The sequence below is a fragment of the Bos javanicus genome, chromosome 10 (genome assembly GCF_032452875.1).
Source record: "Bos javanicus breed banteng chromosome 10, ARS-OSU_banteng_1.0, whole genome shotgun sequence".
Lineage (NCBI taxonomy): Eukaryota > Metazoa > Chordata > Mammalia > Artiodactyla > Bovidae > Bos > Bos javanicus.
In genome coordinates, this window is record NC_083877.1 from 22,936,215 (window position 1) to 22,959,327 (window position 23,113).

At 40.8% G+C, this 23,113-nt stretch overlaps 3 gene segments (V, D, J or C); all 3 read right to left on the reverse strand.

Moving 5' to 3' along the window:
• Positions 1–887: 887 nt before the first annotated feature.
• LOC133255299 (T cell receptor delta variable 1-like) lies at positions 888–1,559 on the reverse strand. The segment is given in 2 exon segments: positions 888–1,221; positions 1,430–1,559. Coding segments are annotated over 2 exon segments (363 nt in total).
• Positions 1,560–11,766: 10,207 nt separating this feature from the next.
• LOC133255460 (T cell receptor alpha variable 22-like) lies at positions 11,767–12,430 on the reverse strand. The segment is given in 3 exon segments: positions 11,767–11,993; positions 12,081–12,155; positions 12,348–12,430. Coding segments are annotated over 3 exon segments (354 nt in total).
• Positions 12,427–19,158, reverse strand: LOC133255461 (T cell receptor alpha variable 26-1-like). The segment is given in 3 exon segments: positions 12,427–12,486; positions 18,269–18,672; positions 19,119–19,158. Coding segments are annotated over 3 exon segments (504 nt in total).
• Positions 19,159–23,113: the final 3,955 nt, after the last annotated feature.

The window sequence follows — 23,113 nt, forward strand, 5'->3', positions numbered from 1 at the left end:
CGACTCTTTGCGATCCCATGGACTACAGAATGCCAGGCCTCCCTGTCCATCACCAACTCCCGGAGCTTATTCAAACTCATGTCCATTGAGTCAGTGATGCCATCCAACCATCTCATCCTCTTTCGTCCCCTTCTCCTTCCACCTTCAATCTTTCCCAGTTTCAGGGTCTTTTCCAATGAGTCAGTTCTTCGCACCATGTAGACAAAGATTGGAATTTCAGCTTCAGTATCAGTCCTTCCAATGAATATTCAGGACTGATTTCCTTTAGGATGGACTGGTTGGATCTCCTTGCAGCCCAAGGGACTCTCAAGAGTCTTATCCAACACCACAGTTCAAAAGCATCAATGTTACTCTAATCTGACTTAAAGTGAATTCAGGCTCAACACCAGATATAAAGATAACAGCTTTGTACAGACTCGTCCACCAGCTCTAGCCATTGCTTGAGTTCTAATCCCTAGAACTAATCTCTTATTCTACATCACCCATGGTTCTGCTTTTCTGATTGTGCCTTGACACAAAGTCTAAGAGGAAACGATTAAAGAAATAGTTTTGATGGTGATTCCACACAACTAGACTCAGTTTTGTGATGAAGTAAAACTGCCAGTTTAAAATATTATGGTGCACATTTTCAAATTTAGACAACTTTACACATGTTCTGTACAGTTGATTTAAAGTCAAAAATTCAAGAGGAGAATATATTAGTAGAAAGTTACTCTGGACACCTGTTTCCAAATAACGTAGAAGGTGCCTTTAACTGGAACTAAGTTTTCTGATCCAGACCACAACTTAAATAACCACAGGACTATCATTTCTTGTCTGGGATCAGCGGGTGTGCATTTCAGCTGGGGTCTTGCAGCAGCGGGGCTCTCTCTTACTAAGCTCCGGGGTTTTTGTACAGCTTTTCCTATTACTTCAAGCACTGTGAGTCACTGAGAGCACAGAAGTACTTTGCAGAGTCTTCCAGTTGTAAGGCTGAAATGGTGAGGCTGATGGATTTATCTGCTTTCTTAAAGTTTACAGAGTAGCGGTCTTTCCTTGCATTTGTCACTTCTGAACCCTGACGAATAACGTAAGTCATCTGTCCACTGGGAAGTTGCTTGTACCAGTAAAGGTAATAAGTACTCGAACTTGTTTCATACCGACAGTTCAGGGTGACTGACTGCCCCACTTGGCTGGATACATCTGACTGGTCTTGAGTAACTTTCTGGGCCACACCAGATCCTGTGGGAAAAAAATCAGAAAACAAAGATGAAGCAGTGAATAAAATAGTGTAGGAGTTATTTAGGATCCAAAGACAAAAAATTGAAATCCTAAGATGCCTGCTTTTCTCCAGTCCTCCTTTCCTCTCCAAGTCCCTGTGAAGCTCCACGTGCCTGTGTGCAGTCCTTTCACCCTGAACACTCGAACCCATGTTTGGAAGCCTCCCTACCAGAGAAGCTGACGGCCAGGAACACCCAGAGCAGACTGGAGAGCGGCATGAGACATGGATTTCCCTGCACAAATGTGCTTAGTTCTGCCTCAAGCTGAGAGTTCAGTGTCTTTGAGTGCCTTGCAGCACATATACATACTACCCGGTACCCGTGTGACTCCCTGCAACAGGAAATGGGGGCTGTCATGTTCATAGACCACATGGTCTGTGCATGCATGGGAAAAAGTCTGGCTCACCACAAACCTTTACTTTGTCTGCTTGTCTTTCCCTGGTCATTAAATTAGGCAGATCCTGAAAGAAGGCATGAAAAAAGCAATCAGTATTAAAATTTGAGCAGAGGAGAACTGAATATTAGACAAGTTGACATACATTGATAATTATTCAGCAAAATAGTTTTGCCATCCTGTTTAAGATATAATTTACTATAGCCTATGAAACTTTCTGTAATCTACTAACAGGTAATTCATTTAGCCTATTCTTACTTTTCTCCATCCAGAATGTAATGACTCTCTTAAAGAAGTTGCAGATCTTAGGCTTCTTGGTGAATGGAAATTTTATTCAAAATCATTAATATATCTCTGTCTTTGTATTGAGTTTTGTGACTCTATTTAGGTTTTTCAATAAAGAAAATTACTTCACCATGAAATGACAAAAAAAATCAGTTCATCTGACTTTCAGCATCTATTCAGTTTTAAATTTTGAATGAAATTATACAGGAATAAAATATTCTTTTGAATTTGAAATTGAGTCTTATTTATTAGACTTTGAGGAAGATCAGGATATTCAGTCCTGTCCCCTCCACGTATAGAATTGCATTTATTAGACCATGTGTCCTGGCATTGTCCTGATGTCACATTTTCTATGTCATTGGTCCAAAGTGTTCAGTCTCACTTGTTAGTGGCTCATTATTTTTCTCTTTGTAAAATAAATTCAAGATAAGTATGCCAGATGTTTCTGTGACATAATGCTGTAATGTTCTCCTACAAAACTTGGTATCTACAGTTTTTAAACACTTTTTTGTTGTTGTTCAGTCACTAAGTCATGTCCAAACTTTGTGACCCCATGGACTGCAGCACCCGAGGCTACCCTGTACTTCAATATCTCCCAAAGTTGCTCTAATTCATGCCCATTGTGTCAATGATGCTATCTAACTACCTCATCCTCTGCTGTACCTTTCTCCTCCTGCCCTCAATCTTTCCCAGCATCAGAGTTTTTCCAATGAGTCAGCTCTTTGCATCAGGTGGCCAAAGTTTTGGAGCTTCAGCTTCAGCATCAGTCCTTCCAGTGAATATTCATGGTTGATTCTATTAGGACTGACTGGTTTGTCCTCCTTGCAGCCCAAGGGACTCTGAAGCGCTTTCTCCAGCACCACAATCCAAAGGCATCAATTCTTCAGCATTCAGCCTTATTTATGGTCCAATTCTCACACCACACATGACAATTGGAAAAACCATAGTTTTGATTATACAGACTTCTGTCGGCAAAGTGATGTGTCTGCTGTTTAATGTGCCATCTTAAGCTTCTCGGGGTCACAAGTGTTTAAGAACACACCTGCACACTCAGGAGATATAAGAGTGGGTTTGATCCCTGGGTCAGGAAGATCCCCTGGAGGAGGGCATGGCAACCCACTCCAATATTCTTGCCTGGGAAATCTCACGAACAGAGGAACATGGAGGGCTACGGTTCATAGGGATGCAGAGCCAGACACAACTGAAGCGACTTAGCCCACCTGCTAGTTTGTCATATCTTTTCTTCCAAGGAGCAAGCATCTTTTAATTTCATGGCTCCAGTCACCATCCATAGGGATTTTGGAGCCCAAGAAAATTAAATCTGTCACTACTTCTACTTTTCCCCCTTCTATTTGCCATGAAGAGATGGGACCAAATGCCATGATCTTAGATTTCTGAATGTTGAGTTTCAAGCCAGTTTTTCCACTCTCCTCTTTCACACTCATCATGAGGCCCTTTAGTTCCTCTTCACTTTCTCCCATTAGAGTGGTATCATCTGCATATCCAAGGTTTTTGATATTTCTCCCAGCAATCTTGATTCCAGCTTGTGATTCATCCAGCCCAGCATTTCGCATGTTATACTCTGCATATAAGTTAAATAAGAGGACTGACAATACAGCCTTGATGTACTCCTTTCCCAATTTGGAACCAGTCGGTTGTTCCATGTCCGGTTCTAACTGTTGCTTCTTGACCTGCATACAGGTTTCTCAGGAAACAAGTAAGGTGGGCTGGTATTTTCATCTCCTTAAGAATTTCCCAGTTTGTTGTTATACACACACAGTTTTTTGTGTAGTAAATGAAACAGATGTTTTTCTGGAATTCCTTTGCTTTCTCCATGATAACATGAATGTTGGTAATTTGATCTCTGGTTCCTCTGCCTCTTTGAAACCCAGTTTGTGTATCTGGAATTTCTTGGTTCACCTACTGCTGAAGGCTAGCTGAAGGATTTTAAGCATAATCTTACTGGTATGTGAAATGAGCAGAATTGCATAATAATTTGAACAATCTTTGTTATTACCCTTCTAGCACTGGAATGAATACTGACCTTTTCCAATCCTGTTCAAACACTTAGTATATGTCAATACCACAGAACTTAATGAAAGAACCAAAAGCAAACAAACAAGTAGAAAAGGAAGTATAGACAGAGTCTTCAAAACAGTGCCAGTTCCTAGAATTTAAGTTCAAAAGAATTCATTAATGAGTGATGCAAGGAGGAGAGTTTATATGAGGTTGAACCATCTATTCTTCTGTCCCATATGAACTCTGAGTGACAGGCAGCTGATGTCCTGGTTTCTAATTATTTACAAGGAAGCAGGGGAGACCACAAATGCCCAGAGTAGTCTGGGGAACAGCAAGATAATACATATATTATATGTATCAGTATATTATATTTCGGGGAAGGCAACGGCACCCCATTCCAGTACTCTTGCCTGGCAAATCCCATGGATGAAGGAGCCTGGTGGGCTGCAGTTCATGGGGTCGCTAAGAGTCGGACATGACTGAGCAACTTCACTTTCAATTTTCACTTTCATGCATTGGAGAAGGAAATGGCAACCCACTCCAGTGTTCTTGCCTGGAGAATCCCAGGGGCAGAGGAGCCTGATGGGCTGCCGTCTATGGGGTCGCAAAGAGTCGGACATGACTGAAGCGACTTAGCAGCAGCAGTAGCAGCAGAATATTATATTTATCACATGTTTTATATCCACCTTTTTATGCATAGTTGTGAAATTGATCACATTTGTAAATTCTTATTACCACCACTAAAATTAAGGTACAGAACCATTCCACCACCCTAAAGAACTTGCTTTGCCAACCATCCCCACCTCTGCAACCCTTGAAAACTGCTGATGCCTTGGTTTCCAATTATTTGTAACTAGGCAGAAGAGACCACAAAGGCCCACAACAGCCTGGGGAGCAGCTTGATATTCTAAAATATATATGCTAATATAATAATTACATAGACATACCAGGAAATTTATATTGCCAAAATTTTATTAAAATACAGGTTGTGATCTGATACCTCAGTTTTATATGCACTCTGGTTTTGATGCATAGCTCTGTGAAAGTTTATCACATGTATAGGCTCTTGTTACCACCATTAAAATCATGACATAGAATTGTTCCATCTCTCTAAAGAAACCCTCTTGGCACACCCTCCTGAGGCCCGCAGTTCTTTACAATCCAGGTCACTACTGATCTCCTTTCATCTCTGTATTTTGTCCTGTTGAGACTGTTGAATAAGTAGAATCACACTATGTATACAATCATAATAATCCAGTAGGTGTAATCATACTCCATATAGCCTCTGAGATTGATTGTTTTTTACTCAGTATAACAGCCTGAGATCCATCTAAACTATTGCATATATCAATAATCTCTACCTTTTAATCACTACAGACTGTCCCCAACTTAATTTAGGATAATTCAATTTAGGATTTTTGACTTTACAGTAGTGAGAAAGTGGTATACATTCAGTAGAAACCATACTTGGAATATTGAAGTTTTACCTTTTCCTGGGCTAGCAACATGTAGTATTATGTTTCCTGGTGATTCTGGGCAGCAGCAGTAAGCTGAGCTCCTGGCCAGCCTCAAAATCATGAGTGTAAACAACCAACACATTTACAGCCATTTCGTACCCATATAACCACCCTGATTTTCACTTTCAGTACAGTACTCAACACATTTATAAGATTTTCATCATTTTAATATAAAAGAGACTCTGTGAGACAATTTTTTCCCAGCTGTAGGCTACTGTAAGTATTGGCCACATTTAAGGGAAGCTACCGCTTCCCTGATAGCTGAGTTGGTAATGAATTTGCTGCAAAGCAGGAAACCTTGATTTGATTCCTGGGTTAGGAAGTTCCTCTGGAGAAGGGATAGGCTACCCACTCCAGTATTCTTGGGTTTCCCTTGTGGCTCAGCTGGTTAAGAATCCACCTGCAATGCAGGAGACCTGTGTTCGATCCCTGGATTGGGAAGATGCCCTGGAGAAGGGAAAATCTACCCAGTCCATTAGTCTGTCCTGGAGAATTCCATAGACAGTCCATAGGGTCGCCAAGAGTTGGGCACAACGGAGCGACTTTCACTTTCAAGGGAAGCTAGGTTAAATATATTATTAGATGGGTTATCATTTTTAAAGTTTTAATTTATTTTTATTGAAGTATATTTTCTGCAGTGCAGCAAAGAAAATCTGTTGTACATGTATACATTTATCTCCACTCCTTTTTAGATTTCCTTCCCATATTAAATGAACTTTTGACTTCCTATTGTTTCAACTTAAAATGATTTATTGCAAAATAACCCTACTGAAGTTGAGAAAGATGCATAAATAGTATCTCACTGTGTAAATGTACTACAGGATATTTATCTCTTCATTCAGTGAAGATCACTGGTTAATTTCTAGTACTAATGTACATATTTTTGTGTGAACATAAAGTTTTCCTTTCTCAAGCATAAATACCCAGGAGTGTGATTGCTGGGCTGTTCAGTAAGTGAATATTTAAGTTTATGTGAAACTCTTGGATTGTTTTCTAGAATGACTGGGCCATTCACCCACCAGCAATGCATGAGTGATCTGATTTCTCTGCTTTCTTGCCAGTTCTTGGTATTGTCAGTAATTTTCATTTTAGCCCTTATGTTAGATGTAAAGTGGTTTCTCTTTGTAATTTTAGTTTGGATTTCCCTAATATAATTTTAGGGGTATATTCCTTGGATTTTCTACATAGATAATCATGTTACCAGCAAATGGTGGCAGTTTTACTTTTTCTTTCAACTCTGTTAGATTGTTACATCTACTTTCTTTATTGCATTGGCTCCAACACCTAGCACTGTATGGAAGGAGTGACGAGAATGGACCCACTAGTTTTGTTCTCTTTATTAGAGAAAATCGTAGTTTTTTACTAGTAAGAATACCATTAGCTATTGAGGAGATTCCCCACTCTTCTTGTGTTGCTCAGAGTTTTCACCATAACTGACTACTGAATTTTTGCAAATCCTTTTTTTCTGACTAGATTAATATGATGATATGATTTTTCTTTTCTACCCTGTTAATATGGTGAATTCCATCCATTGATTTTCAATATTAAAGTGTCTTTCACCCTTGAAAGAAAATTACATTTGTGCTTGGTATATTATTCATTTTATATATCAGTGAATTTTACTTGCTAAAATACTTTCAGAAATTTGTATCTATCTTCAAGATAAAAGATATTTCCCTGTAGTTTTGGGTTCTTTATGATCTTTGTATGATTTGGGTATCAGGGTAACATTAGCCTCATAAAATGAGTGAAAGATTATTTTCTATTTTCTGCAAGAAATTATGTATAATTCAATGTTTGACATAATTCTTCAGTGACAGTGAGTCTGGGGAGTTTTTTTTAATTAAAGCTTCGATTTCTTCATAGACATCATGACTTCAGCTATGTCTGGCCCCTGATCTGAGGAGAGATGAGGAGGAGTGACTGCTGGAGCCCACAGTGAGGTTTGGGGACAGGCAGCAGGTGCTTCCAGAGCACTGTGCCTCTGCACAGAAGTAGGTTCCTGCATCTGAGAGCTGGGCAGCCGTGAGGTGCAGGGAGCTGTGCTGTTTGGACTCTCCAAGCCGACCTGTCCATCTCCGCTGTGTCTTCACTTCTCCACCCTTAGCTAATACCGTCAAGAAGACAGGACTGCCCCCAGGCCTCTGCTTATACCACTGTAAGCTGTAAAATGTGCTTGAGGAATTGCAGTATGTGGTAAAGTTCTCTCCTTCTTGCAGAAGCAAGAATTTAGGAAAATGCTTTATCTGTTGTCCATTCATTTCTGTTCAGAAAAGCAATGAGAAGTAACAGAGTAAGTCTGATTAGATGTTTATTCTCTCAGCTATAAGACTCTCTTTCATTCTTCTTGTGCATTTTCTCCTTTCCATGACTCCTTCCCCAATTCCCTCTATCTCCCACATTTTAGTTTTTATGTTTTTCTCAACATCCTGCTCTCAGTCAGAAAATCCCACTCCTACAGTTGCCTGCAGATAAGATTCCTCTGTGCTGAATTTTCTGGGAGCAATCAGGGAAACCCCAAACTCACGTGATATTTGTATCCATAAGATCAACACTGGTCTTAACAGTAGCATCTCCTTTTTCTTCCTCTTTAGAAAGAGTTGCTGAATCGGCCTGCTCCTAAGAGGGTTTCCTTTGCATAAGCTTCTTCCAGACCTATAGAAATGTAGTCTATACTGCCTTTTGGAAAGAAAATAGAAAGGAGTGATAACAGTTTGAGACAGTCAATCAGACTTTCTACCTTATTACCCACCCATCTTCCCCAGGGAGTGTCTATGTTTGCAGATGCTGCCCCCCTGTGACTGGATCAAAGATTGCTGATCCAGTAATACCTGGTAAATACTGGTTACTCAAGCATTTGTGGAATGACAAATAAATATGTATGTTTGCATATGTGAGAATTATGTAAACAGTCAGGAGTTGCTTGTAGCTATTTAGAAGTGTTACCTTTGGAAAACTGTGTGGGCCCCAGTAGCCCTAGTTCTCCCATAACAAATCATCACAAATTCGATGGCTCGAAAAAACAAGAATCGGTTCCCTTCAACCTGGAGGGCCGAAGTTTGACGATAAGGTGTCAGCAGGAACATACTCCTTCCAAATGGAGATCAGCCCTGGGACTTCTTTGGAAGGAATGATACTGAAGCTGAAACTCCAGTACTTTGGCCACCTCATGCGAAGAGTTGACTCATTGGAAAAGACTCTGATGCTGGGAGGCATTGGGGGCAGGAGGAGAAGGGGACGACAGAGGATGAGATGGCTGAATGGCATCACTGACTCGATGGACATGAGTTTGAGTGAACTCCAGGAGTTTGTGATGGACAGGGAGGCCTGGCATGCTGCAATTCATGGGGTCACAAAGCATCAGACACGACTGAGCGACTGGACTGAATTGAACTGATTGACTGATAATGCTGACCATCTTTTTTTGTCTTTATTTTTAAATTATGAAAGTATATTAAAAACATTTACATTAGACTTAGAAAACACAGCACAAAATACAGTTCTACTATATATTACAAATAATTTTTAAGCAAATGAATTAAAAATTTTAGTTGGAGTTTCAATGGAAAACTCTCAAAAAATAATAGAATGAACATACAGAAAAGTAGAAGGGTACAGTAGACTTGAAAAGCACTATGAATCAACATAATTAAGACTTATGCAATTTTCACACAATAGTAGGATGCAAATTCTATTCAAGGCCCCATAGACTGTAAACTAGGAGACACTGCTACACATCCAGGGACATAAAACAAGGTACGAAATTTCATGGTCTAAAGGTATTGAAATCCTACAGTCTGTTTTCTAATTACCTTGGAATTGTGTTAGAAATCGCTATCAAAAAATATTTGAAAATAACCCACATATTTTCCAGGGCAATGTGACATTTACTAAGAGAGATATTTGACTTAGCCTGACCATCTTTTTATATGCTTATGTCCTTACTACATAGAACTCCGATGAAATGTCTGTGTAAATCTATTGTCCAGTGTTCAACTGGATTGTTTTCTTCCTGCTGAGTCTAGAGGGTTCATTGTATTCTGAACACAATCTTTTGATGAAAATGTATTTTGCAAATATTCCCTGTCATTCTGTGGTTTATCTTTTTCCTTCTCTTAACAATGTCTTTTGCAGAGCAAACATTTTTAATTTTGATGAAATCTGTTTGTTTATGGGTCATGCTCTTAGTGTCATGTCAAAATTCTTTTTGTCTAGCCCTAGATCATGAAAATATTCTCTTATGTTTTTCCTAAAAGATTTGGCAATTTTACATCTTACACTTGGATGTATGGTTCATTTTGAGGCTGTACCCACATTTTTGTATAAGGTGTGATATTTAGGCCGAGTTTCAATTATTTCCCAAGAATATCCAATTGTCCCAACATCATTTGCTCATAAGACTGTGCTGCCTCCATTGAATTGTCTTTGCACTTTGTCAGAAAAATAAATCTTCCCTACTTGTGTAAATTTACTTCTATACACTTACTCAGTGACATAAACTTGTTAATTATATTCTTTTATTACCCTTTTAACATTATAGAACTTGTGGAATAACTTTCTTTTTAGTTACTTATATTTATAATTTTTGTTTTTTTCTTTTTCCCTTGATAATTCTACCTAAAAATATTTCAATCTTATTGATCATTTTAACAAAATTAACTTTGTATTTCATGGCTATTCCTATAGCTTTCTTTGTATTTCACCAATCCAACATTTTATTATATACTTCTTTCACTTTATGTTGGATTTAATTCGCTTTTCTATCATCTTTCGCTGAAAGCCTACATGATAGTTTTTCAACCTTTTTTCTTTAGTTAAATAAACATTTTAAAAGATAAATTTCCTTTTATGTATTATTTTACCTGCATCTCCTCCATATTTATATAATGTGCTCTCACAATATTTACTTTCAAAATATTTTCTAAAGTCATAGTAATTGTTTCTTTAACCTATGGTTATTTTTAAGTTAGTGCATATATTCCAAATATTTGAGAGTTTCTACAGATATCTCTTTGTACTAGATGTTTTGTATCATCTCCATTTTGAAGAATAAATTCTATATAATTTCAGTTTTCTTAAATATATTAAGATTTTTATGACCAAACAGATTGTGTGTGTGTGTGTGCATGTGTATTTCATCTACACAGCAGAGTGTGGCTGCAGCTCAGCTGCAGTTTTGGGTACAGGTTGCAGGTGCCCGGGGAACACCCAGCACTTGCTGCACAAATGTAGGTGGCTGAGTCTCCAGGCTGGGAAGTTGCGATGTGCAGTGAGAGCTGTTTGGCACTCTTATTGAGGGAAACTGTGAAACTTCCATCTTCCATTTCATTCATAACTGAACGTATGGCTATCAGGAATGCAGCCTTTTACCAGGATATTGCCAGTGCCACAGGAGATACTCAAACACACCCTTCTCATAACTACAGTTCAGAATGGAAATCTCTCCTTCCTGGACTGTCAAAGACTTAGGGCTCTGTTTCACTTGCTCTTGATCACTTTTTTCCTTCTGTTGTCCACTCACCCCTACTTAAAGAGATTAAAAAGTCATTAGTTCCACAGACATCTATTTCTTTCTTGGAGTTTCTGTGTGCATGAGCTTGTTTGTAATCCAGTTTTCTCAGTCCACCTAATTGATGAGATATCCTAGGTTTTCTCCTCCACAACTCTCAGCCTAGTTGAAACCACAGAAGCGAAATAGATGCTCCCGGTATCTTGTCCATTGTTTCTGACATCAGTGCTCAGTGGCAACTCAAGTTCCTCTTCTGCTCTTCTCAGCCAGCTAGAACTCTAAGTTCATATCTGCTTTAATTCTTTCAGTAGGCCCCACCCTCTCACAAATTGGGTAATATTGGAGTGATTTCATTTAATTCCTTTCACTTTTTAACATTTTTGAGTTCACCCTGTGTACTTAGTCACTCAGTCAGTCCAACTCTTTGAGACCCTATGCACTGGAGCCCGCCAGGCTCCTCCATCCATGAGATTTCCCAGTGTTTCCCAAGGATACTGGAGTGGGTTACCATTTCCTGCTCCAGAGGATCTTGCCAACCCTAGGATCAAACCCATGTCTTCTGCATCTCCTCCATTGGTTGGCAAATTCTTTACCACTGGGAAGCTGTGGTCAAATATTTATTTTAATTCTATCCTCTTATCAACTACTCTGCTAGTTCCCAGTTAGAAGTTTCTAGTGCAGAAGGAGATACATGTTGAGAAGGAAAGATAAAGACCAAAGTCCATAATCTGTAGGGACAAAAGGTGTCTGTGGTTAAAACTGTACTGATAAAGGTGAGTAACATTAAGCACTGCAGATGCCCTTTGGTGGCCTCATGGTGTGTTGTGGCTGGAGGAGGGGCTGAGCCCCACAGAAGGTTTGTGTAGAGGCTGCAGGTACCAGGGGAGCACTGTGCTGAACAGCACAGAAGTAAGTGCCTGAGTCTGTGGTCTGTGAAGAGGAAATGTGCAGTGAGCTGCGGCCTTCTTTAGGAACTGTTGTGGCATTTAATCTTCCATCCTGCTTTGTCCCTGAAGGAATGTAAAACAGGTGGATGATGTGGCCCCCAGGGTTCTGAAGATACCAATTCACACTCTGTGGGAAAGCGGAAAAATTACACTGAAGCCTATAGCTGGCTCCCTCCTGGAGACTCAGGGCTGGGGGACTCTGCTCCACATCCACTCCTCGCACACCTGATGAGGAAAGAGAAACAGTCACTGGTGAGGGTCACTGTAACTCCTACTAAACCCTGAAAGTGTCCTCCCCATCCCCATAGATGATGAGAAGGATAAAAAGTCTGCAGGACTTGTCAGCTCCTCTCCCTCCCCCAACAATAGAGCAGCGCCTCATTCCTTCAGATCCCCTGTGGGGCAGCCCCAACTCACAGCAAACCCAGGCAAACAAAAGCCCCAGCACAGTGCCTGCTAGCCTCTTCATGATGCTTCCTCTTCTTTGGGGACATTTTCACTGTAAGACACTTAACAGAACCCCGAGGGAGTGAGTGTCGTTAAGTCGTTCCTGCTCCTGCAGCCAATCAGCTCACCCAACAAATCCTGCTCAGGTGACACTGACAGGATGCCCCACCCTCCCAGCACAGCCAACTCAGCATGAGCTGCCAGGGGTATAGTGAGAGAAGGAAATAGAAAGATCATTATTTTATGATTTGAGGGACATTTTCTGACAACATTTAGGAGAAGGCAGACCCTGATTAGGAATGTGGGAGAGTTTTAGGGAAAAGAAAGCAAAAATTAATTATATAGCCCCATCCTTCTCTCACATGGCATGGATGCAGTAGATTCTTCCTTAATGAAATGCTTTTTCCCAGAAGTGCTGAGGATGCAGCTTTTGCTTCTCTTATGCACTTACTTGTAGTTCTGAAGGGTGCTCATGAATCAGCATGATCAGAAGTTGCTTCTAATGGCTGGAACACTTTGCTGTATTAAACAGTATTATTTGTTTAATTAATTTATTTCTAATTGGAGGATAATTGCTTTACAATACTGTGTTGGCTTTTGCCATACATTGATGTGAATCAGCCAGAAGTGTACATACGTCCCCTCCTTTTGAGTCTTCCCCCCATTCCTCCAGGTTGTCACAGAGCTCCGTGTTCACCTCCCTGCATCATACAGCAACTTCCCACTAGCTATCTCTTTTACATATGGTAAAGCATATATTTCAATGCTACTCTCTCAATTTTTCCCACTCTCTCCTTCCCCTACTGTGTCCAAAGTCTGTTCTCTATGTCTGTGTCTCTATTTTTGCCCCACAAATAGGGTCCATCAACAGATGAACAGATAAAGAAGTTGTCATACTTATATACAATGGAATATTTCTCAGCCATAAAAAAAACACATTTGAGACAGTTCTAGTGAGGTGGATGAGCCTAGAGCCTGTTAAACAGAGCAATGTAAGTCAGAAAGAGAAAAAAAATTGTATATTAATGCATATATATGGATTTTATAAATATGGTACTGATGACTTCAAAAGTTATATATATTTATTTTAGACTCAGCCTGCATTGAAAGCAATATTAAGTTATCTTAACCACCAGGTGACATTGAAAATTGAATTTTAATAGTTTTATTTTTATTAAAGTGAAAGTGAATAAATTATTTTTAAAATTTCTATTGTAAATACATTTTAAACTGCTGATTACTAGTTTTGTATTATGCTTTGTTATTTTAGTAGGCTATTTTAGAGAAAAATAAGTGTTTTTGAAACCATATGAAGATAATTTTAGTTTGTGCTCTTATCTCACACTCTGTAAATAATATCGATTCTCTGTCAGTAGATTTGGGGGTAAAAGGGATGGAAGATGAAGACCTATATATTTTCACTGCAGTGAAAGTAAAGTGATCTGCAGACACTAACATTCAGATGGACAGTTCAAGAATGGTTCAGTAGTAGCAGCACGTAGGCCTAGTTGCTCCAAGGCATGTGGGATCTTAGTTCTCCAACCAGGGACCGAACCTATGTCCCCTGCATTGGCAGGCAGATTCTTTACCACTGAGCCACCGGGGTAAGCCCCATGTGCTGCTTGCATGCCTGCATGCTAAGTAGCTTCAGTCATGTCCAATTCTTTGCAACTCTAAAGACTGTAGTCTGTCAGGCTCCTCTGTCCATGGGACTCTCCAGGGAAGAATACTGGAATGGGTTGCCATGCCCTCCTCCAAGGGATCGTCCAAACAAGGACTGAACCCAGGTCTCTTGCAGCTCCTGCATTGCAGGTGGATCTTTACTGCTAAGCCAAGGGGGAACCCCCACGTGCTGCTTGCTGTTGATAAGTTGCTTCAGTCGTGTCCAACTCTGTGCGACCCCATAGACGGCAGCCCTCCAGGCTCCCCCGTCCTTTGTTCAGTTCAGTTCAGTCACTCAGTCGTGTCTGACTCTTTGTGACCCCATGAATTGCAGCATGCCAGGCCTCCCTGTCCAGCACCAACTCCCGGAGTTCACCCAGACTCATGTCCGTCGAGTCAGTGATGCAATCCAGTCATCTCATCCTCTGTCGTCCCCTTCTCCTCCTGCCCCCAATCCCTCCCAGCATCAGAGTCTTTTCCAATGAGTCAACTCTTCGCATGAGGTGGCCAAAGTACTGGAGTTGCAGCTTTAGCATCATTCCTTCCAAAGAAATCCCAGGGCTGATCTCCTTCAGAATGGACTGGTTGGATTTCCTTGCAGTGCAAGGGACTCTCAAGAGTCTTCTCCAACACCACAGTTCAAAACATCAATTCTTCTTTGCTCAGCCTTCTTCACAGTCCAACTCTCACATACATACATGACTACTGGAAAAACCTTAGCCTTGACTAGATGAACCTTTGTTGGCAAAGTAATGTCTCTGCTTTTAAATATGCTATCTAGATTGGTCATAACCTTCCTTCCAAGGAGTAAGTGTCATTTAATTTCATGGCTGCAGTCACCATCTGCAGTGATTTTGGAGCCTAAAAAAGTAGTCTGACACTGTATCCACTGTTTCCCCATCTATTTCCCATGAAGTGATGGGACCAGATGCCATGATCTTCATTTTCTGAATGTTGAGCTTTAAGCCAAATTTTTCACTCTCCACTTTCACTTTCATCAAGAGGCTTTTTAGTTCCTCTTCACTTTCTGCCATAAGGGTAGTGTCATCTGCATATCTGAGGTTATTGATATTTCTCCCGGCAATCTTGATTCCAGCTTGTGTTTCTTCCAGCCCAGGATTTCTCATGATGTACTCTGCATATAAGTTAAATAAATAGGTTGACAATATACAGCCTTGACGTACTCCTTTTCCTATTTGGAACCAGTCTGTTGTTCCATGTCCAGTTCTAACTGTTGCTTCCTGACGTGCATACAAATTTCTCAAGAGGCAGATCAGGTGGTCTGGTATTCCCATCTCTTGAAGAATTTTCCACAGTTTATTGTGATCCACACACTCAAAGGCTTTGGCATAGTCAATAAAGCAGAAATAGATGTGTTTCTGGAACTCTCTTGCTTTTTTCATGATCCAGCACATGTTGGCAATTTGATCTCTGGTTCCTCTGCCTTTTCTAAAACCAGCTTGAACATCAGGAAGTTCACGGTTCACGTAGTGCTGAAGCCTGGCTTGGAGAATTTTGAGCATTACTTTACTAGCGTGTGAGATGAGTGCAATTGTGCGGTAGTTTGAGCATTCTTTGGCATTGCCTTTATTTGGGATTGGAATGAAAACTGTCCTTTTCCAGTCCTGTGGCCACTGCTGTGTTTTCCAAATTTGCTGGCATATTGAGTGCAGCACTTTCACAGCATCATCTTTCAGGATTTGGAATAGCTCAACTGGAATTCCATCACCTCCCCTAGCTTTGTTCGTAGTGATGCTTTCTAAGGCCCACTTGACTTCACATTCCAGGATGTCTGGCTCTAGGTCAGTGATTACACCATCGTGATTATGTTGGTCGTGAAGATCTTTTTTGTACAGTTCTTCTGTGTGTTCTTGCTATCTCTTCTTAATATCTTCTGCTTCTGTTAGGTCCATACCATTTCTGTCCTTGATCGAGCCCATCTTTGCATGAAATGTTCCCTTGGTATCTCTAATTTTCTTGTAGAGATCTCTAGTCTTTCCCATTCTGTTGTTCTCCTCTACTTCTTTGCATTGATCGCTGAAGAAGGCTTTCTTATCTCCCTGCTATTCTTTGGAACTCTGCATTCAGATGTTTATATCTTTCCTTTTCTCCTTTGCTTTTTGCTTCTCTTCTTTTCACAGCTATTTATAAGGCCTCCCCAGACAGCCATTTTGCTTTTTTGCATTTCTTTTCCACGGGGATGGTCATGATCCCTGTCTCCTGTGCAATGTCACGAACCTCATTCCATAGTTCATCAGGCACTCTATCTATCAAATCTAGGCCCTTAAATCTATTTCTCACTTCCATTGTATAATCATAAGGGATTTGATTTAGTTCATACCTGTATGGTCTAGTGGTTTTCCCTACTTTCTTCAATTTAAGTCTGAATTTGGCAATAAGGAGTTCATGGTCTGAGCCACAGTTAGCTCCTGGTCTTGTTTTTGCTGACTGTATAGAGCTTCTCCATCTTTGGCTGCAAAGAATATAATCAATCTGATTTCGGTGTTGACCATCTGGTGATGTCCATGTGCAGAGTCTTCTCTTGTGTTGTTGGAAGAGGGTGTTTGTTATGATCAGTGCATTTTCTTGGCAAAACTCTATTAGTCTTTGCCTGGCTTCATTCCATATTCCAAAGCCAAATTTGCCTGTTACTCCAGGTGTTTCTTGACTTCCTACTTTTGCATTCCAGTCCCCTGCCGTGGCTGCGTGGGCTCAGGAAGGCCTAGAGGAGCTATCCCACGTTGAAGGTCGGGACGGGCGGTGGTGAGGAGATACCCCCCGTCCAAGGTAAGGAGCAGCAGCTGTGCTTTGCTGGAGTAACCATGAAGAGATACCCCACGCCCAAGGTAAGAGAAACCCAAGTAAGATGGTAGGTGTTGCAGGAGGGCATCAGAAGGCAGACACACTGAAACCATACTCACAGAAAACTAGTCAATCTAATCACACTAGGACCACAGCCTTGTCTAACTCACTGAAACTAAGCCATGCCCATGGGGCAACCCAAGATGGGCGGGTCATGGTGGAGAGATCTGACAGAATGTGGTCCACTGGAGAAGGGAATGGCAAACCACTTCAGTATTCTTGCCTTGAGAACCCCATAAACAGTATGAAAAGGCAAAATGATAGGATACTGAAAGAGGAACTCCCCAGGTCAGTAGGTGCCCAATATGCTACTGGAGATCAGTGGAGAAGAAACTCCAGAAAGAATGAAGGGATGGAGCCAAAGCAAAAACAATACCCAGATGTGTATGTGACTGGTGATAGAAGCAAGGTCTGATGCTGTAAAGAGCAATATTGCATGGGAACCTGGAATGTCAGGTCCATGAATCAAGGCAAATTGGAAGCGGTCAAATAAGAGATGGCAAGAGTGAATGTTGACATTCTAGGAATCAGCAAACTGAAATGGACTGGAATGGGTGAATTTAACTCAGATGACCATTATATCTACTACTGCGGGCAGGAATCCCTCAGAAGAAATGAAGTAGCCATCATGGTCAACAAAAGAGTCTGAAATGCAGTACTTGGATGCAATCTTAAAAATGACAGAATGATCTGTTCATTTGCAAGACAAACCATTCAGTATCACAGTAATCCAAGTCTATGCCCCAACAAATAACGCTGAAGAAGCTGAAGTTGAACGGTTCTATGAAGACCTACAAGACCTTTTAGAACTAACACCCAATAAAAAAAAAAAAAAAGATGTCCCCCGTCCCTTAGGGATTATCAAATTGATTAAAACTCCTTATAAAGGCAGGGTCTCCAGACCTGCCTAGAAAGTGAAAAATTACTATTCATTTAATTTTTGTTTCTTTCAAAAACTTCTTCATGGGAAATATGAATGTCTAGACTAGCAACAATAACATTCAGATCTTTCTCAGAGAGAGTAATTTGTTTCTGGTAAGCGGAACAAGTGTAACACATCAGAGTCTAGACTTGGCCTTGGATCCAAATGAAAGAAGTCTTTGGTACAAGGAGAACTGTTTGTATGTTTCCCACTTCTTATGTTGGGACTAGCACACTGAAACCAACTTTTGATTGACATGAGAAAGAGTCATAAAAATTATTTACACCTGTTACTTTATTGCTATGTTAAAATTATGATTCTGACATGCCTCAAAATTCTTCTCAGATTCATCAGTAAACTAGGTGCTTATTCCTTGTCCTCTTTTTCTTCTTTTCTTTATCCATCTTCTTCCCTTTCCTTTCCCTTCATTTTCCTCATCTCTTACTGCTCTGACTCTCCTTCTAGATGATTCTAGATTTGCTCTCGTGACTGCTCTCCCCACTCTGTCCCCACTTCTTCCCACCAGAGATGCTGCACAGGTGCAGCCCCGTCTGTCCCAGTGTGCCTCTCTCAGGACGCAGTAGTACACAGCGGTGTCTCTCAGCATGACCTGGGGCAGGACCAAGGTGCTGGACTTTCTGTCTGAAGCGATGGTCAGAGAGGCCATGCTGCTGTTCACTGTGGCTCGTAAGCCAGTGACATACTGTGTATTCTGATTGGGATTTTGCCAATACCAATGCATATACTCATTTCCACCAATGGTAAAGTGGTTACAAGGCAGGTTTACATCTTCTCCTTCAGCACAATCCACGCAGCTACGCTGGGTGGTCTTAGCATCAATCACAGTCCCTAAAGGGTCAAGAAAATAAAATTATCCCCTGACAACAAATCAGTGTAATTCTGTGGATCAAGGGCACAACACTCTCCAAAGTGTCTGGACCTACCCCCTACTCCAGTGTTTTTATCTATGTCCTGAGAAATATTATCGATGCCTATTATATAGGGACCAAAGACACGTGGCAAGAATCTGAGAACTCTATAGGCTTTATCCCAGGGTCCTTGGCTCAATAACCCCAGAGATTTCTTCCAACATGCTTACTGCTAATGTCTCTTCTGGATCATGGCTATGAATTAACCTGTTATATAGAAGTTTGTACTCCCTAGCAAATGCATAGATCTGTTTTCAATTCCATTGCTATAATGCTGAATAAAACACAGGGAGAGGAGTAGAGAACAAATGACCCTTTACGGTTCCTTGGCTTCAAAGTCATCCCTTGTAGACACAGACCACTTACCCAAGGTCAGAAAAACAGCTACTCCAATCACCAGCCTCATACTTCAAGGACAAACCAGGATTGTGGGCTCAGAGTTCAGACTTGTGTCTGCTACTGGGCTTATTTCCAGAGAACAGAAACAATTGCTGCTATTAGAGAGTTAACAACCAGTGCAGGTGTCCATTGCAGTCTGTTGTTGCCAAGATCTGTCAGCCAATGATCAAGCAGTTCCTTGTTTAGGTCTTCCTGCCCTGTTTTAGCCATGTCCCCCAAAGAAGGAGAGACATCCCCAACTCACAGGGTGTGTGCTGCCATCCTCTGTGAAGTTTAAACTCTGGCTCTGGAAAAGGAACACCAATCACGATGGTGTGTCTATCCAGAACCATTGTTCTATCATTTCTTCTTCAAAGACATTTTCTAACGTTCCAGGAAGCTTGTGGAAAACACTGTTTAATCCCAGAAAAGTGTACTGAGCTGTGCATTGTAAAGAGATAAAAATTCCCATCCATGTACTAGCAAATGTATGTGAGATTTCAAAGTAGGCTGTGATTGCTCCGAGGGACAGGAAATATTAATAACATTGGGACAGAAAACTAAACATCTTGAGCTCAGATATTGGAGCTCAGCATCCTGAAAGGGTCCTTGGAATCATGCATCTGTCTCCATCTAGGCACACATTTCTCAATACATCTGTTCTTGATATAGTAACTGATGACACAGATGGTATTCTCCTCATCCTCCTTGAACAATGGTCCTTAATCCTTATGTCCTCTATGCCCATGTTTGTAGGTGCTCTGCACCAAAGATGCTGAGACAGAGAGACACCAAGGATGCTGAGACAGAAAAGACAGAAGGGAAAGCAAACTATCTGGGGTGGAGAAGGGTGGAGGTGGATGACCCTGGCAGAAAAAGAGGAGTGAAGAGAAAAGAGCGTAAGCAATAGGGAAGGGAAGAGTTAACCGGGGTGGCAAATTGGAAAGCAATGTTTAGGGAGGTACATGGAAAAGGTTTAGGCTATAAGGCCATGATTCCCTGAATCCGTGACCACATGCACTCAACAAAGGATTGTCAAATCAAGTTGTCTAAAGATGATGAAAATATTTTTTTTCACTTTTCTGTGGAACATCGATGGAAAACATAAACTTCCTTTCCTTGATAGCCAGAAAAGATCGCTGTTTCCAAATTATGCAGCCCTTCTAGTGACTGAACAAATGAACTGCAGAGCTAAACTCCCACAGGATGTTAACTTTTTGAAATGTTTCTCAGATTGAAAGATGAATATCCCTGGTCTCAGTCGGTAAAGAATCCATCTGCAGTGTAGGCAATGGGGGTTCGATCCCTGGATCAGGCTAGCTTCCTGAAAAGGAAATGGATACCCACTCCAGTTTTTTCGATTATCCAGCGGATGTTGGCAATTTGATCTCTGGTTCCTCTGCCTTTTCTAAAACCAGCTTGAACATCTGGAAGTTCATGGTTCACATATTGCTGAAGCCTGGCTTGGAGAATTTTGAGCATTACTTTACCGGAGTGTGAGATGAGTGCAATTGTGCGGTAGTTTGAGCATTCTTTGGCATTGCGTTTCTTTGGGATTGGAATGAAAACTGACCTTTTCCAGTCCTGTGGCTACTGCTGAGTTTTCCAAATTTGCTGGCATATTGAATGCAGCACTTTCACAGCATCATCTTTTAGAATTTGAAATAGCTCAACAGAAATTCCATCAACTCCACTAGCTTTGTTTGTAGTGATGCTTTCTAAGGCCCACTTGACTTCACATTCCAGGATGTCTGGCTCTAGGTGAGTGATCACACTTTCGTGATTATCCTAGTCATGAAGATCTTTTTTATACAGTTCTTCTGTGTATTCTTGCCATCTCTTCTTAATATCTTCTGTTTCTGTTAGGTCCATACCATTTCTGTCCTTTATTGTGCCCATCTTTGCATGAAATGTTCCCTTGGTATCTCCAATTTTCTTGAAGAGATCTCTAGTCTTTCCCATTTTATTGTTTTCCTCTATTTCTTTGCACTGATCACTGAGGAAGGCTTTCTTATGTCTCCTTGCTATTCTTTGGAACTCTGCATTCATTTGGGTATATCTTTCCTTTGCTCTTTTGCTTTTCGCTTCTCTTCTCTTCACAGCTATTTGTACGGCCTCCTTAGACAGCCTTGTTGCTTTTTTGCATTTCTGTTTCTTGGTGGATGGTCTTGATGCCTGTTTCCTGTACAATGTAACGAACCTCTGTCCATACTTCATCAGGCACTCTGTATCAGATCTAGTCCCTTAAATCTATTTCTCACTTTCACTGTGTAGTCATAAGGGATTTGATTTAGGTCATCAAAAAAGCAAGAGAGTTCCAGAAAAACATCTGTTTCTGCTTTATTGACTATGCCAAAGCCTTTGACTGTGTGGATCACAATAAACTGTGGAAAATTCTGAAAGAGATGGGAATACCAGACCACCTGACCTGCCTCTTGAGAAACCTGTATGCAGCTCAGGAAGCAACAGTTAGAACTGAACATGGAACAACAGACTAGTTCCAAATAGGAAAAGGAGTACGTCAAGGCTGTATATTGTCACCCTGCTTATTTAACTTCTATGCAGAGTATATCATGAGAAACGCTGGGCTGGAGGAAGCACAAGCTGGAATCAAGACTGCCAGGAGAAATATGAACAACTTCACATATGCAGATGACACTACTCTTATGGCAGAAAGTAAAGAAGAACTAAAGAGCCTCTTGATGAAAGTGAAAAAGCAGAGTGAAAAGTTGGCTTAAAGTTCAACGTTCAGAAAACTAAGATCATGGCATCTGGTCCCATCACTTCATGGGAAATAAATGGGGAAACAGTGTCAGACTTTATTTTTCTGTGCTCCAAAATCACTGCAGATGGTGATTGCAGCCATGAAATTAAAAGACACTTACTACTTGGAAGAAAATTTATGACCAGTCTAGACAGCATATTAAAAAGCAGAAATATTAGCTTGCCAACAAAGTTCCATCTAGTCAAGGCTATGGTTTTTCCAGTGATCATGTATGGATGTGAGAGTTGGACTATAAAGAAAGCTGAGTGCCGAAGAATTGATGCTTTTGAACTGTGTTGTTGGAGAAGACTCTTGAGAGTCCCTTGGACTGCAAGGAGATCCAGCCATCCCATCCTAAAGGAGATCAGTCCTGGGTGTTCATTGGAAGAACTGATGTTGAAGTTGAAACTCCAATACTTTGGCCACCTGATGGGAAGAGCTGACTCATTTGAAAAGCCTCTGATGCTGGGAAAGATTGAGGGCAGGAGGAGAAGGGGATGACAGAGGATGAGATGGTTGGATGGCATCACCAACTCCATGGACATGGGTTTGGGTGGACTCTGGTAGTTGGTGATGGACAGGGAGGCCTGGCGTGCTGCGGTTCATGGGGTTGCAAAGAGCCAGACACGACTGAGCGACTGAACTGTACTGAACTGAACCCACTCCAGTATCCTGCCTGCGTAAATCCATGCACAGAAGAGTCCGGTGGGCTACAATCCATGGTGTCCCAAGAGTTGGACACGACTGAGATACACACATCTTAGTTGCATGACCTCTGTTTTCATCTGTTTCCTTAGTTCTATACCACTCAACAAATTGTTTTCATTATTTGTGGCTCTTTTTCACACACCCTCAGTTTTTAGCTTCTTTGTAGTTTTCCTTTTGTCTTTTATCTTCCCATATTTAAAGTTGATTCAATGTTTATAAAGAGAGGTTGGTATACATAAAGCACTCAAGTGTTTTCTGTTTTCTGCATGAGTAGATGAGTTGTTATTCATGAGCTTAGTGAAAGAAGTTATGCTGAACAACTCTTGAAATTATTCCAGAAGCAATCTTTCAATACTATAGGAGTCTAAGTTAAACAAAAGACTCCAAAAGGATAAATAGAGGGTTATATTCGTGGACAAAATTCAAGAACAGATAACAAACATCACAAGTCTAGGATGGAGGAAAATTAAACTGATGATATGGGAATAAATGTTATTCCCATATAAATATT